Source organism: Rhipicephalus microplus, chromosome 1 (assembly GCF_043290135.1).
Source record: "Rhipicephalus microplus isolate Deutch F79 chromosome 1, USDA_Rmic, whole genome shotgun sequence".
In the NCBI taxonomy this organism is placed as follows: domain Eukaryota; kingdom Metazoa; phylum Arthropoda; class Arachnida; order Ixodida; family Ixodidae; genus Rhipicephalus; species Rhipicephalus microplus.
The window spans coordinates 149,358,502-149,375,345 of NC_134700.1; the positions used below are offsets into that span (position 1 = coordinate 149,358,502).

General features: G+C 43.2%; 1 protein-coding gene across 2 annotated transcripts in view; it reads left to right on the forward strand.

Annotated features, from left to right (window-relative positions):
- LOC119178778 (bcl-2-related ovarian killer protein) overlaps positions 1 to 16,844 on the forward strand; it is a 192,176-nt gene that overhangs the window by 161,632 nt on the left and 13,700 nt on the right. Inside the window, exons 2-3 of one of the 2 annotated variants that reach the window (XM_075887465.1) lie at positions 5,673 to 5,930; positions 10,820 to 10,893. In XM_075887465.1, coding sequence (XP_075743580.1) covers positions 5,673 to 5,930; positions 10,820 to 10,858 — 297 coding nt within the window. In that variant the 3' untranslated portion in view covers positions 10,859 to 10,893. Of the gene's footprint in view, positions 1 to 5,672; positions 5,931 to 10,819; positions 10,894 to 16,844 lie in introns of those variants that run through there. The other variant, XM_037430021.2, reaches the window with a different exon arrangement.

Sequence of the window (16,844 nt, forward strand, 5' to 3'; positions counted from 1 at the left end):
ATGCCACAATACCTCGAGGTGCACTGAGACATTCAACACGAAGTCTTTGGCAATGCATAGCAAGGCGCGATTTAATCTTGGATGCCTGTGGAGCTCTACGAAGATGCCTTAAACGTATTGAAGCCTTCAGCTATTGCAGAAACTTTGTACGAAGTTGATCTGTAGTCCACTTTGTCATCACACATGACTGAGAGCATCTTTGAAGTGATGTTCTGATAGAGACAAAAAAGTAAAACTCTTCTACATGACAGCCCATGACTGTGTTTTTATGTTAACCAGGAACATGTCATTTTTGAATGACAAAACTCTCCATTGATATGTGGGGTTCAACGTCCCAAAACCACCATATGATTACGAGAGACACCGTAGTAGAGGGCTCCGGAAATTTCGACCACCTAGGGGTCTTTAACGTGCACCTAAATCTGAGCACACGGGCCTTAAGCATTTTCGCCTCCATCAAAAATGCAGCCGCCGCCACAAAAACTCACAATTCTCCGCGTACAGTAATTTTACGGGCTGCATGTGGCCAGAATGCTGGTAGAAAATAAGAAATAATTCTTGAGTATACCTTATAGGCCGGCTAAGCACAACCCATTGGGAGGTTCATTATACATTACTGCTCTAGGTTCGACTCTTGAAAAGGACGAGCGTCATTAAAAAGATGAAAATTTTCCCAGCCGTCCTCGATTTTTTTTTCATTGTTGAATGGTGCTGTACAGAAACGTTTTTCTGTTATTCATTGCTTTCTGTTATTTTATTTTACGCTATACAGGAGTAAGAACAACAGGGGTGGTTTAGCACACTGAGTTACGTTAGTAACGCACTAAAATGTATCGGCTACACATTGGTGTGACTCTGTGGTACAATATCTTATATACAGCCCCTCTAAAGTTTGGCATACTGAAATCCATCTCGCAACAATTTTCGACACTCTTGCTTAACCGTGCAATATCCTTTTTCAGTATCGTGCTGCGCACATTACTATCAACGTTTCACCTTAAAACTTTATAGTGAGAATACAGTTGTGGAGCTCTTGCACGCACGCATAAGGCAAGGCCATGGCATTGCTGCTGCGCGTATGACGGTGTTTTTTTTTTACAATTCTAAACATGCTCAATTACACGCCTCTGCGTCTTGATGACGAGATCACAAGGAGCTGTCTGTTAAAGAAAAGCTTACGTTCAATAATCGGCTCACAAGCACACACCGAAGAGCTTATTTCGCGAAAGTTGTCTGTAGCGTCGGTAAGATATTTATTAAACCCAGCTTCTTTATAATATGCATGTATGCTGTCTGTAATGTGGAATCGTCGTTATATTGGCCATTATTAGTAATGATGTTTACCGAAGGCTGTCACCCTTCGTTTGCATAACTGAGGCGCAGCGAGAAGGATGCGTCAACAGCAGGAGCAACTGTTTAAGAGGCCTCTGTTCTCGATCCGTTTGTTATTGTCAGAGCCAGTCACTAGGAAACAGGCTGACATCGTTTCTTGTCCCAGAGAGCCATTACAGTAATTACCCTGGCGCGAAGAATTCCCGTCTCGAAAAGCATTCGCTTACGAGCTCTTCCTTGATTCTAAACTTTCGTGACCGGGCTGTCGTCAAACAGAGAAGCCAGGATGAGAGTAGTCGTACTTCCTTTTAAATGTTTCCAGCTGCCGTTGAAGCTTTTTTTGTTGAATTCTATTCACACGCACACGCACAATCAGGCGTGCTGGCACATACACACGCAACACAGTGAGAGAAGGAAGGGAGGGTAAATTTATGTGCTCGTTTTCTTTGTTAGATACAATAATAACGAGAACTAATAAAAAATGATGCCAACGCAGTATAGGGAATGCCATCAGATGTAATGTAGTGTGAATAATGTAAATGTGAATAAAGAAGAGCGGACAAATAAATAACGTGCCAGCGCCACGGACCGAACCTGCGACCTTCTCATGACGCGCCCGACGCTCTACCACTAAGCTATGGTGGTGGTTATACCTCTCCCCCCCCCCCCCCCCCGATGTTCTTCATAGGGTATATAATTACATTTAAACGTGGGAGCGTGGGTCAGGGCCGCCAGTACAGTCATTATGGAGAATGCGGAACACTCTTTCTGGCTGCTGGTGTAACGTAGCACGTGATCTTATTACGAGCTGGCAGCTGACCAATAATTCCTTGCATTCCACCTGAAGGCATTCAGTCTGCCAGAACGAGACTCTCGCTTTGAATGAACGAAGAATTGTCGATTTACACTACTCTTCTTCATTCATAACGGGAGTGTCATTCTGGCTAGCGTAATGCTACTGGTCTAATTCTGGTTACGGTGACTTGTCAGACGCCGTAATGGCTTCTGGTGACGCTTACTGATGCGCTCACGTTTGTATGGACATATATACCCCAAAAAGCGGACGGGTTGATGATCGCTGCCATAGCTCAGTGGTAGAGCATTAGAAGGTCGCATGCAGGCTAGGTTCTGCCACTGCAAGTTATCTTTTCATCTACCTATTCTTATTTCCATTTACGTTACAATTACTTCTTAACGCATCTCCTATCCTTCCTGGGCATGATTGTCTGTTGGTTCTCACTAATACAGAGTGAAAGGGAGATTCCAAATTATTTCTTAAACTTTAAGTATGCAGTTTTTTTTGCGCTATCTTTCAAAGTCCGTGTCTGTGGGTCTTGGATTTGCCCCAACTGAAGCTTTAAATCTGAGCTCATGTAGAAACGAGCAAGTTGAAGACGTGTTGTGTGATCCCGAGTGCAGTTAAGACGCATGATTTATCTTTCCATCAGCTGCACACATAAAGCTCCTTCATGCCTGATTGTTGTAACGTGCATGGTGAATATCACACAACGTTCGTGCCTTCAGATAAGTTTGCCCCGCTCGCCACGCTACCTTTTTTCTTTTTATTTGTTGACCATCTCTGATAGAAAACGTAGTGCACAAAAGCACGTTGCTCAGTGAGTAGACGGTGATTTGTCTTCTTGAGTGAGCGATCAGTTTCCTGAACCAGCTGTCATGCAGCCGATAGTGGCCGCGGTGGGGTGGAAATCCACGTCTCCTCTTAGACTGATGAGTCAAACCAGAGCCGAAGACATATCAGCCTGAGACGTATAATAACGTCATGCCGTGCATTTTCTGTTGGCGTACGATGTGAATTTCAACTGCTAGTCAGTGCTTGTGGTATTTCGCTGCTTCTCATGACGTATTCGTAGAAAATAGCTCAAGTTACTAAAATACGCCGTGATGGCAGCGTAAGATTGAGTAATTTTCAGTGCTTCATAACACCGAAGAAAGGCATTCTCCTCGTCTTTGTAGACGTCCTCTGTATTAATTTCTTTTATAGTAAACCCCATGCAACACGAAAAGGCTGATCATGAAATCGGTGGCATATTTTGCCATCATAGTTTGAAAAAAAAAAGGACAGAAAAATGACACCACTGTAACGGTAATGAATATTTACACAATTTATTTATTTATTTATTTCTACTTATACCTACAGCGCCCTCTGAGGGCATTGTTGTAGGGTGGTTTACAAATTCAAAGTACATTTAAATGAGTGGGAACAAGTTGAATTGCACGGCACACAAAAATAAAAACAAATAAAAAATACCTAAATTCCAGCATACAATATCATTGTGTGACCACATACTTCTTTAAAAGGGAAGCAAACGCTGTGGAAGGGGCGGTCACAATATTTTTTGGAAGACTGTTACATTCGTGTATAGTTTTAGAAAAAAAAGTATTTGCATACATTGATGTTCGGCACATATATTCACACACTTTCAAAGGATGGTCCCGTCGTGATGAGATGTATGTTGGTGGTCTGATGTATTTGTTTTTATCGATCCCAGTTCTGTCGTTTATTAGGTTGTAGAAAAGACATAGCCCGATATATTTACGCCTTGAGGAGAGTGACAGCCAACCAAGAGAACTAACAATTTCGCTAGACCTTCTGGTGAAGTCGTAATCACCCGTCACAAACCGGGTGGCACGTTTCCGAATGCGCTCCAATGGATCAATATTTAACTTTGTGGCCGGGTCCCAGGCAGTGCAAGCATATTCTAAAATCGGGCGTACATTTGACACGTAAAGAACTTGTTTAAGAAAAGAGGGGGCGGTTCTGAAATTGCGGCGTAGAAAGTTCAGCACGCGACTGGCTTTAACTGATACCATGCGAACATGATCATTCCACGATGGTGTGGTGTTGATGACAACGCCAAGATGCTTGTATTCATTTACCATGGATAATGGTATCCTTTCCATGATGTAATTTGTTATAAAAGACTGCTTTTTCTTGGTAAACCTAACGACAGAGCACTTTGACACGTTAAGCTGCATTTTCCACGTACTGCACCATGCTATTACTGAGTCAATGTCTTTCTGCAGTTGTTCGGAATCTTGAGTGCACTTAATTTCACGATATATGCAGCAGTCATCTGCGTACAACCTCACTTGACTGTCCACGCACTCAGCAAGATCATTGATATAAATCAAAAAGAGAAGCGGCCCCAGGACGGAGCCTTGTGGCACTCATGTTGCAAATCTATAGCGATATACCAAGATATTGAATAACACAGGCGCATTGGACGTGACTGGAAAAAAGCTACACAAGACTACAATATACACCAGCAAACTGGAACATTCACGTTACAAATACACATACATACTGGTCACAAAGATTTTATCAAGTCACTCGGAGAAAATTTACGTCAGGATTTTCAGCTAATCTTAGCTTCTCAGAGAGTACAACCAGGGCAAAAGGACCTTTTGCGCATAGCAAAGACGCCTATACGATATGTTTGCACGAGTTCCTGTTGTGAGCAGTCAGGCGAGGTTAACAAGTTTGCGAGAGGGCCGCTGGAGAACCTTTTGGTCGGTAGAGGACAAAGTCAGGCCGATGATAATCATGGTGGTGACGACGATGACCATTGCAATGAATAAAGAGGGGAGACCTATTCAGAGACGGAACTACATGAAGGCAGTGGATAAGGAGGCCATAAAAACAGTGGACGCTATATGTAGCTTTCCACTGAAACGCAGTAATTACACAATGCAAGGAGAGTAAAGAACTGATAAAAAAATTTTCAGTCTTTCGGGAGGAAACCCATCGCCTTCACTTTACGCATGCTACGCGCTGCGGTTGTACAATGACGGCGGCCAGTAAAGTACGACCAATAAATAAATACCAGTATATCTATAAATACTTCTAGCAGCTGATATAAAAATTAACCAATATGCTGACATTGATAGGAACAAACAGCGAGTACAAGAGAAAAGCGCGCAAATGGTGGCGGCTTGTGGTAGCATGTTTCATACACTCGGGCTCGTCTAATAGAATGACAGGTGCCTTCCTTTGCAGGGCTGAGGCGTCGCATATATCGCCAATTAAACCGGTCCTGAGCGTTCTGTAAACACGTTATCCCACAAAACCGCATCTCCCTACCAGACTTTCTGTCAGCCCCTCAAGCGTTAGCAATCTCTTGGAATCCAGTCTGTTACTCTTATTGACCACTGGTGATGTCACCTACCCGCGCTAATGACCATGACATGTTTACACCTCCACGAATGCGTAATAAAGTAGGAAAAAACGAATTTTTCTTTGTTACGCAACAATGAAACCCATCTGTGTAAATTTCGTATTGTACGTAGTAACATGCACCTGCACAATTCCTCTCTTGCAGACGGTGACGGGAAACATTGGCGTGCATGCGCTGCCCTCAGAGACGGCGGTGCAGAACGTGTTCGAGGCGGTCGCTCGCGAGCTGTTCCGCAACGACATTTCGTGGGGTCGCATCGTGGCCCTGTATTCAGTTTCTGGAGGACTCGCCGTCGACTGCGTCAAGTTGGGCCACCCAGAGTACGTGCTAGGCCTCGTTCAAGCCCTGGGTCTCTTCGTCGAGCGTGACCTGGCCACGTGGATTAGTCAGCAAGGAGGATGGGTAAGATCAATTCTAACCCATGTCTGTACGCCTTCTGCAGCATGCCAGCCTGTCTGTCCGACTTTCCTTCCTTCCTTCCTTCCTTCCTTCCTTCCTTCCTTCCTTCCTTCCTTCCTTCCTTCCTTCCTTCCTTCCTTCCTTCCTTCCTTCCTTCCTTCCTTCCTTCCTTTCTTCCTTCCTTCCTCCCCCTCCTTTCCTTCGTTCCTCTCTCCCCTCCTCCATGCCTCCTCCCTCCCACCCTCCCTCCCCCCCCTCCCACCCTCTCTTCCTTTCTTCCTCCCTCCCTCCCTCCCTTCCTTCCTCCCTTCCTCCCACCCTCCCTTCATTCTTCCCTTCTCCCTCCTTCCTTCCTTCCTTTCTTCCTTCCTTCCTTCCTTCCTTCCTTCCTTCCTTCCTTCCTTCCTTGATTTAGTTATTTATTTATCTATTCATTATTTATTTATTACGAAAAACTTGCTACTGTTTGTTCAAACCGAATAGGAATGTATAGCCAGAGAGGGGCTACCACACATATAAAAAGCACAAACATTCAAAAAGAAGGAAGGACTACTATGACACATGCCTGAACATACCAACACCCCTCTCCTTCCAATCTCCCTCGCACTCTTCATAAAAAAGCACTGTATTTTTCTAAAAAATATAGCAGGGGGAGTGCTTATACAATCGTCTAACGTCTTTCGATCTGGAATGTTTCGATCACTCAGCATCTTTCTTCTTCGATCACTTAGCAAAGTGACCAGTTTCGCCAACACAATCTGTCTACCGTCTATCAACAGATCTGATGTTACTTGATCTTCACGAACAGCTTTGCCTCTTTGTAGTCCCATCAGGGCTTTCCTGACTTCCCTGTCGGGGAGGTTAACCAAAAGAAATTTTCTGGTTTGCTTCACTGCACTGGGGAAAGGGGAACAGAACAGACAGGGGAGGAGGAAAAAAGAAAACGGACGAATGGTTAAAAAAAGAAAATGCGTATATACAAAAGACGGGAGTGTCACAGTCATTAAAATCATTATTCATCTCTGTGGGGCTAAATGTGGTGGTACAAAAGGTTTGCTGTTAACCCTACATGTTGTGCGGATATGTTCCAGGGTGAGCTCCCTGCTTCTGCTGCATAGAATTCCAGCCTCCAGCGAAAGAAGAATCCGCTTGTTATTGAAAAGGGCCTTGCACGTGGGCCTGGGGTTGTCATGGTCGGCTTCCATAGTGATTTGGTTTATGCAAAAGTTAGAAAACCACCTTTGGCAGTACTCCGAGCAAGTGAAACATCTAGAAATTGATTTTGAATTTTCGTGCAACATTACAGTGATCGTTTCTCTGGTGAATTAACACAAAGGACGACAACGCGACTACAGAATAGTGGGTCCTTATTCCAAGCAGTAGTACCAGGATATAAACGATGGAAACCATCAAAACCACTTTAGAAGCTGCAGGTTCTGAACGTTATCTGTGAAATAGATGGCATATGCAAGAAAGCAGACATGATGCCTCTAGTGGCGGTACAGATGGTGCTTCAACATTTCCATACAATAAACAATAAAAAGACAAAATACATACAAACGGGCCGGCCCTGAAGAAGCACCAGTCTGTGCGATTTTTATAGTGAAACTTGAAGAAAAGGGAGTGTATAATTTATCGCACAAATTTTTATTGACGACATCAGAATCGGTAGCTATTTCTGAGGCAGTTAAGTTTATCTTCTACAATTATGGCACATGACAGTGGGTAGTATGCACATATTGCGAGGCCGCCCTTCAGATACTTAAGCATGGGAACACATCCTGGCGAAATAGTACAATGCACAAAAAGAGCACAATAGCACAAAAATGGCGAAATAGCACAATGTATTGCAGCAGCTGTGGAATATGCCTCAGTGCAGGGTCACAACATCGTACTCGAATGGATACCAAGTTACAGTGGAATAAAGTGCTATGAAGAGGCAAACAGCCTCGCCAAGAAAGTTAATAAAGAACGGGATTACCCGATTCCCACTATGTCTGGGGCGGATATTCGAAATATCCTAACGCAAGGAGCTAACCACGGTTCTATGGAGAACTGGTTTGATAGCCCTAAGTCAAACCAATGATTATTTTATGAAGTTGTTCGGCACAGTGATTTTTCAATAGTGACATATCTCTTACGACACTTAAAGACGTTACTCCGCAGATATCTAGTGGAACTAGTGTATACAAACCGCTTACTGCGCGAAACACATCGATCCAGCTCACCGAAATGCCATTGTGGTCACGCAGATGAAAATTTTCGTCATGTTCTTTGAAGTGCGTAAAGTACGCAAAGTAAATAAAAAAATTAGGGAAGAAACTGGAAAGTTTGATGGACGGCCCCTAACATTAAAAAATTTCTTGGACTATATATAGCCTGAGATGCATCTTCAGAAAAAGGCAGACATTTTTCTGAAAGACTTCTTAGTGGAGACCAGAGTGTAATAACTCTTGTGATATAGAGCTAGGAGTTGTGATATACGGAATATGGAATGATGCATTAGTACATATACTGTCATTAGAAATAGAAATGTGTGCGTGTGAACGTTTTATGGCAGTGCGAACTGCTGCAAGCAAGCTGTACATTGCCATGCTATTTCAAGTTGTTTCAATGTGCGATTATTCTTTTCTTGTTGTTTTTTTTTCTTTTGCCTATTGTAATTATGGGTATCATTCGTTATTTTTTTTCACTGCAGAACTTATTGATATGAAGTAGCCGATTTATTAAGAACCTCAACATTGAGGTGCTTAATAAATCGGCTACTTTGTTTGGCTTGGGAGAGGTACCTCTCCCCAGGCAAACATTTATAACAAAACAGAACAGAACAGAGCAGAACAGAACAGAACTGCGCTCAGGGCAATGTCATGTATGTGTCCGTCCGGCTACGTTGTGAACAACCTTAATTAATGGAAGACTCTACGCGCAAACGTTTGCTTCAGCGGCGTTCCTTGCTCAACATTTTCTCGCCACGCGAAGCCAGCTTTTGCTTTAGAACTCCAGATTTTTTTAGGTATATAAACAATGAGGTTGTGTAGTGAGTGTTCTAGAAGCCTCGTCTGCAGCGTGCCTGCAGTAAGCAGCACCATGCCGACGGAAAGGTCACATATGCAAATGACACTTGATAACTAGATCGACTGTGCTTGTGGTATGTCTCAACTCCGAAGAAGCTAATCATGTCGTCTTTTGAAGATGTGGGAAAAGGGCAGGGGTGCTGGTTTGTCGCGATACATTAGGTATACTTTGGGACACGATCCTTCGCTGGCCCTCTGCGCATGTTCTGTGCGTTTTTTATCTTATGTGTTCAGATAAATTGTATATTTCAATAAATTCTTCAGTTGAGAGTCAGCGCTTGTTTGTGTCCCTTCTCTTCGTTCCGTGAGTTTGTGCGTTGGCACTGCCCATAAGGGACATGTAACGCGTGTTTCAAAGGATTTGCATCAAAACAAGGTAGTGTTAGAGAAGTAACACTGTTAATTAAGTGGCAGGAAAGTAGAATAGCAGTGTCCATGGGCATATCTCGTTACTTTTACAGTAAACACTTCTGGCGCCCGAAAGTGCTCAATAAGTCTTAATCTTTTTTCTTCATTCCAACGCGGATGCTTTCAGATCGCGTTTCCATACTCTTACGTAACAATATTATTGACACGAGATGGTAAGAAATGTTCATACGAGTCAATTGGTCCGACACCTACCACTGTCACCTATAAAAGAGCCGTGATCGCTGATTCCCTCTTTGCGCGATCATCAAATAATCTCGAGGACTACGTATGCATTCGCGACGTACGCTCACTTTTTGTTCACTCATTTGGAAAACTGACTAATAAAAGGTGAATGAAGCGTTAGGGTGCGTAACTGATTACCACTATAACATCTCAATTGCCAAAACGGCGCGAAATCATCGATTCTGTCGCAGTATTTCATAGGGGAATGTCCGTCCAAGACGTGCTTTGCCGCTTTGTCTTTGCCGCTATGCTCGCGAAGTAAAAAAAAAAAAAAACAGAAAGGACTGTGGGAACTGTTACGTAATGATTTCCTCAACTTCCGGCTCGACCTGCACTCCCCCCCTTGACGACTTTTCGTAAAGACAGGAACCGCTGGCGAAGGCAGCCTATGTTAAGAGGCAATTGTCTTCTGATTATGTCTGCGAAGATTACCATAATCAGCTGGGTAATTTACATTATTATAGTAAATGGGTGGAAAACAGTTGAGGTTCGATCTGCATGTACAGATTAGAAGGGAGCATACCAAACGCTCCTATACCACCGTCGGCTGCTCTTGCGATTTGCTGTACGATGGCGCTGCGTCTGTAGGAAGGACAAACAGCGAAAGTACCTGAAAAAAGAAGCGGTCGGGAAGCGAGAGAGAGAGATAGAGAGAGAGAGAGAGAGAGAGATGAGGCAGACAGATAAATGTTCTGTAAGAATAATTTAAAGATAAATATCCACTTTGCTACCCTGCAATGCGGAAGGCACAATGAGAGTCCAAAAGGCAACATAGGAAAAGAAAGATAGCAAGGGAATCAGGCATGGGGGGGAGTTACTCAATCTGCATAGAGTGCAGTACATTTAACGGAGTGAACTCAACAGTGGCAAGGATGAAAGTTACTTTGGCTCCGCAATGCACAATATTGCGGCTCATTCAAATCAGTTTGGCGATGGTAGGCGAGCTATATACGAAGTCGTACTCACAACACTCCGGGAATTTCCTCCACGTTATGCGCTACGTGGGACGTTTTATACGAAATGGTGTGTTTTTCGTCAAAAGCACTTCAAAACCTCTAATGACAAGGGCAGCCATACGAATTTTCAGAAAGAAAAGCTTGCAAGTCGAACAAAAGTTCTTCTGAGTTCGAGGGTTGAACCTGGTATCCCGTTTCCATTCACTTCTAGAACTTTCTGCTAGATGCCGACCCGCAGGTCACGGGATAGAATGCCGGCTGAGGTGGCTGCGTTTTCGATGCAGGTGAGTATGCTGTAGGCAAGTGTGCTCAGGTTTGGGTGCACGTTAAAGAAGCCCAGGAGGTCAATATTTCCGGAGCCCTCCACTACGGCGTCTCTCATAATCATATGGTGGTTTTGAGGGGTTAAACCACACATATCAATCAACTTTCTGCTGGAAATGGGTGGGTGCCAATTATTTGTTGTTAGTTTCGTAAGCCTTCTTCCACCAACTCATTAGCCACACAGCATCACAAATTTTTACATAGGCATGTATAAAAGACAAGAGTAACTCGTGAGTCGAACAGAACTGTAGTACGCGAAAAATCACAGGGTCCAATATGAATTTGCCTTAGGCGACTTGAAGGGTGACAGTTCTTCTTCTTCTTCATGATTATTGGTGCGTATGACAAAAATGCTCATGATCAGCGTAAAGTAATGAAAGGGCAGATGAGCGTGAGAAACTCATTTTTAAGTGCATTAACACTTGTCTGAATAAAAAAGTCTATGATGGCTACCGTATATGTGGCCATCATGAACAAAACAAGGACCTTCATACAGACGTCGTACTTTACTGTTTCAGAATACGTTTGGCCCTCCGATGTTCTTCAAGCTTAAATCTAAGCACAACAATGCTTTTGCGCAACATGATCCAAATCGTGAGTGGCCGCCGTAGGCAGTAGTGGAATGCTATGACTATTAAGAATAATCAAGAAATGTCCGGTTGCATTCAGGTATTACGACTATGTCTCTCCATGTATTCTAAACTGACCCGAAACTGACGCGTTCTGGATACTCTGCAGGCCGAGACCTGCCATGCCTTGACGTTCCCCGCGGGCGACCTAAGCGCGAGTTAAGTTAAAGCTTGCCAGACGTTCTGGATGTTTTATTCACCCCAAGGTCATGCTGACACTTGGTGTGAAAGAAGAAACAAGAACGATATGATGCGTTTCAGTTGACCATAACTTGTTCTTACTTTGATTGTTCACTACTCAACGTTGCTAAATGCATTCATTTCACGCACAGTTCTTGTGCATGAGAAAATTACGCCCAGGGAGCGCAATTTCCAAATCTGAAGTTAACCTAAGAAGCGTAGACGTGCAGACACGGCTGACAGGGATTCCAAACACGCAAGTGATATTAGTATCGCACTCGCGGATCACCCTGTAAGCAAGCACTTAGTAAAGCGTTTTTTCTCAGCTTCACACACGCTGACTGTGGGTAATTGAGGCGGAAACTTTCACATATTTTGTGCTGTGCTCAGATGTGCCCAAAGAATAAACGTTTCAGGTACATGAAGCTCGGCATTCGAATGGTAGGGTAGAGAAGTTTGGACCAGAGGATGGCGGAGCACTACGATTGCTGCAGTGCTAGAAACTACAGAGGCATCGAGTGAGATGGACGGTTAAGGAAGTGATAAACGGATGCCACGTGCCACTTATGGAAGTACTAAGGCGAGATGGCTAAGTTCAGATACAAGAGTATGCGCTTCTTCTTCTTTCTTCCTCCTGTGAAGTCGATCGTTTCCCATCGTGTGCAAGGTCGCCGATGAAAATACAAGTATTTCCAATCATTTCATTTATTCAGTCGAAAGGCTCGTGGAACGATGCTCTCGTAGCTGAGTGTCATGTGAAAAGCTATTTATGAATCCATAAAGGTGTGTTCGCTCACTCACCGTGTGGTGCGCGGCTGTGACGTTGAGATGGCCGTTTACCGCAGAAACTTGGCGAAAAATTTACCGCAACTTTTACCATTTGTGTACACGATCAATTATTGTGTACATGGCGTTGTCGCTAACCTTACTTTCACTGTAGTCAGTTTGTTTGCAGCTTATGTGTTTCACGCAGACAAGGTAAAAGCCTTTTATTTTTCTTGCATAGATGCCACATGAGCACTTAATGGCAGGGTTTGGCCTAATGATATTGTTTACCACTGGTGATGTTGCCTCACAAAAAGATAGAGCTTCCTTGTCCATTAGCAGATAGCATTCAGTCTCTAGCAGTTGTTATGACGATATAGGCAGGTAGGGGTGAGTGATTACCACGTCACTGTTTTCTGTGTGTAAGCCGTGCTGTGAGAGCTTTACAAGAGGCAGTTTCAACTTTCTAGTTCGCAGTTCTTTATTTCTTTCTATAAAGTCATGTTTCCTAAATGTCGTGAATTGGCAGTACACAATTACACAACTGAATGGCCGATGCATATTGCCACAATGCTCATGCATTTTTACGTAGCTCTATTATAATTGCTCACAGATAAAAAAAAATAAATGTGTGTCAGCATACCCGTATTTCTTTCAGTTTTACAGTTACGGCAGCATTGCATCGAAGATACGGCATCGCTTCATGTCTGCATTTGTTTCTTTTCCACTTAAAATTATATTAAGACCATATCAAAGAATATGGCGACATCTAGTTTCAGCAGTACCACGTCGCACGAAAAGTCGCCTTTAGTTATAAAACTGGGCTTTGCAAAACACCTTCTTTTCAGACAAAAATTAATTTGCGATGTAAAGTAATTGAGATAATATCACTACTGTCCCTCGATGCAATTATGTGATTAAAGAAAAGAATTTGTTTGAGAGAAGTGACAGAACTGATTTTTATATGTATTCATTGCCAAAGAGATTCATCGTTTAACTACTGTCACTTCCTTGAGTAGATCCAGACATGTATCTTTAAAACTTGTTTCAACAGGACTTGCATTTGTAAATAATGGAAGGTCGCATGGAATAATATACGAAAAAAAGACATGGCATATCCATGAAGTGAAGGATGATGAGTGCGTGAAGGAGTGGGATCGTTTGGGGTTAGCTTAAATCATTCGTGACATTGACTACTTACGCATGTAAGTGACTGAAAAAGCGGTGTACAGTTATATACAAGGTTTATTCGTCATAAATGGCACGTTGTGTTAGCAAAGACGAGGTCCGTGCCCGTTCCGCTGGTGGTTGTTGGTTGTTTCTAGTCATACGAAATGCGTCGCATCTAGACGTCATATACTGCACGAGCCAGTTGTTGTTCAGGACCTTTCGTTTTATGTCGTCGGTGTACCTCTGTTCTCAATTACTGCGAGCCGTCGGGGCAGTTCTCCATAATCAAGAAAGAATTTTTTTCGCGCTCTTGATCGCAAATAGCTGCAAGGATATTCATAGCCACTATTCTTACAATTACTATTGTTTTATTCGTTAAAACAAGGATAGGATAAGAACCTGCATCCATGTACGAACGTTTTTACGAAAAAAAACGAAAAGCACTTATGTGTATACAGAAGCAGGGTATTTCTGAATTCTCGCAGGAAGCTTCCACATGTGCGGAATTCGTCTGACACTGGTGAACAGATTGAGGAAGATATTCGAAAAATGAAATTTCTTGTTAGTGATAGACACGGCATGAATGCACTTACTATATATATAGCTGAATTTGTAAAATTGTTCTGTTGCCATTACATCGCAGTATACATATGATGAAAATGAAAGGATAGGCATACGGCCATAGAGTGCTCTCAATCAACACTAAGGACAACGTATTCACACTGCATAGTCAAATGAAGATATTCGATAAACTGTTTCGCACAATGAGCGAGGTACTTTAACTATGGCCATGTCTCGAAAACCAGAGACGTGCAGCGATCGCTTTTGGCGTGTTTTACTGGGCGCAACCTTATCGTTAACTTGCATAATGTTTCTATTCTTCATACTGTGACGCAGATGGGCATAGCTGATGGTTATTGTGTCTTCTTATGAATGAGAAACATTTGTATATACTCATTAGAGGGTAGCGTAGGCGACCGCGGCATATATTTTGCACTCCGTCCACAGGTAGATTCTTTGCACGCTTACTGTGTTAGATATGTGCGTAGTTTCCTATTGTATTTTACAGCGAAAGCTGTTCTGTAATCAAAACTCGGGTCACGCGCAGCGCCGTAGTTGCCCGCCGCCGCAGCCGCTGACGGTGTCTATAACCACTGTCGCACAAAATCAGAAAAGAAAACAAAATTTAGTAGGTGTGCGGCCTGCCAGCCCAGTATTCTACCACTGAGCTACTACGCCGGTGCTTGGGACTTGTTCACAACTTCCGTTAGGCAGGATTGATTCCGGGAAAGGAATCGCGTTAATATGAGCAATAAAGCGTTTTAGAACAGCAAAAAAAAAAAAAAACAACCAGGCGTCACACAATGCGAATAGCGTAATGAGCGGGTCGTCCAATGCTCAAACTCATTCAAAGATCAAAACAAAAGCTTGTTATTGATCACCTATTACTGTGGCGCATACCCACTTCAGACATAATTCCTCATCGTCATCAGCCACAGCATGAAAAATTGGTACAAAATTCCTTGCAATTGTTTAGCGGACATCACGCTTATCAGAAGAATGACGAAGAATAGCATAGTGAATGCGTGCCCACTACCCAGAAATTATTATTATTAATGCCATAGTGAGTACCTCGCAAGTGTGCTTGCAGCAGTTACCCAATGTGTCTTTAGAAAAGGCTTCGAAAGGCCGCTCTTCTAGCTTTCGCTGTGACACTGATGCGCATCCCGCGCATGCCTAGCGTTTCTTTTTCTCCTTTTATTTTTCTGTTGTCCGCCTCGGTGGATCAATGGATAAAATGCTCGGTGATGACGCGAAGGTTGCGGGTTCGATTCCCACCGTGGCGGTCGCATTTTGATGAATGGTTGAGGCCCGTGTACTGTACGATGTGAGAGCACGTTAAACAACACGAGATGGTCAAAATTTCCGCAGCCCTCCACTACAACGTCTTTCAGAATCATAAATATGGTAATTTTAGGTGGTGAAACCCCACTTGTTATTATTAATTTCTTGTTACAAATTTTTGTATCAGTTTCGTAACCTTCAGATAATCGGCTTTAAAGCATGTGCCACACCATGTTTTTGAATCTAAATACAAATAAATCTGTGCATGCAGATGAAAAGAATCCATCTTATAGTTATAAAGCATTGGTACTGCAGCGGCAAATATGAGAACTGTCGCAACGCCTTAATTTTTTTTCGTTCTTTCGTTTATTGCCGCCGGTTATTGCAAAACGCCTATTTACCTTACGTGGTGGCTGGCAACACTATGTAAAAATACGATGTACGAACGGCATAAGACTTGTCTAGAGTGACCAGCTGGCCGCTTCAGCTTTCTGCAGAAGTATGCAAAGACCAACGCCATAGCAATACGTGTAGCGCAGCCATACTGCTTGCTGAGTCCTTGTGCTATTAATAAAGCTTGAACGGAAGCACGCAGAGAACTTGTGATAGCAAATGCAGACAGCAACAGTGTCCACAGCCACGCACTCCATTTCTCTGGACCAGTGCAATTCCATCTTTATGGCGGTTATTCCCTTCCTTAATGGAAGCTGATTCTGGGCTTTTAAAATCTGTGCTCCCTGCTGCCTTATGAGGGCGTTTTTCTGCTAAAGGAAAGACTGCACCACTGTGCACGCTGTTGTGGTGAACTTAAATAATGATCTGTAATTTATGAGCTGCCAGGTGGCGCAAAAAAATAGAATCCTCGTCAAGCCCACTGCTAGGTTAATTAGAGGCCTCATTCACAGCAAGCCTTGAGAAAGCTCACGGCCTCATTAATGCGGACTATGACAATGAGTTCAGGAACAAATGGGTCATGGATGATGAACCGCGATACTGCTTTCATCTGCCAGTGGTTATGTGTATCCACCGTGGATGTGGTACCGATGCGGCACTGCCCCAACGGTTGTCATCGTGCTTATGAGTTTTTCATCGCTGACTATGTATACCAGGAGACAAAAGTTAAGACGAGCAGATAAAGGTGCAAGAACAGAGAACTGCAAATGTCTACCTTTTCTTGTGTCGGTATCTCCACGGCTTAACTTGTTTCATGACGCATCTATATGATAATAATCTCAACTTCCTGTCGTTCTTCACCAGTAGCACTGTGCTGCTCATATTTTATCTGTGCTGAATGAATGGTAAGTAGGCAAACTAAAAATTGTC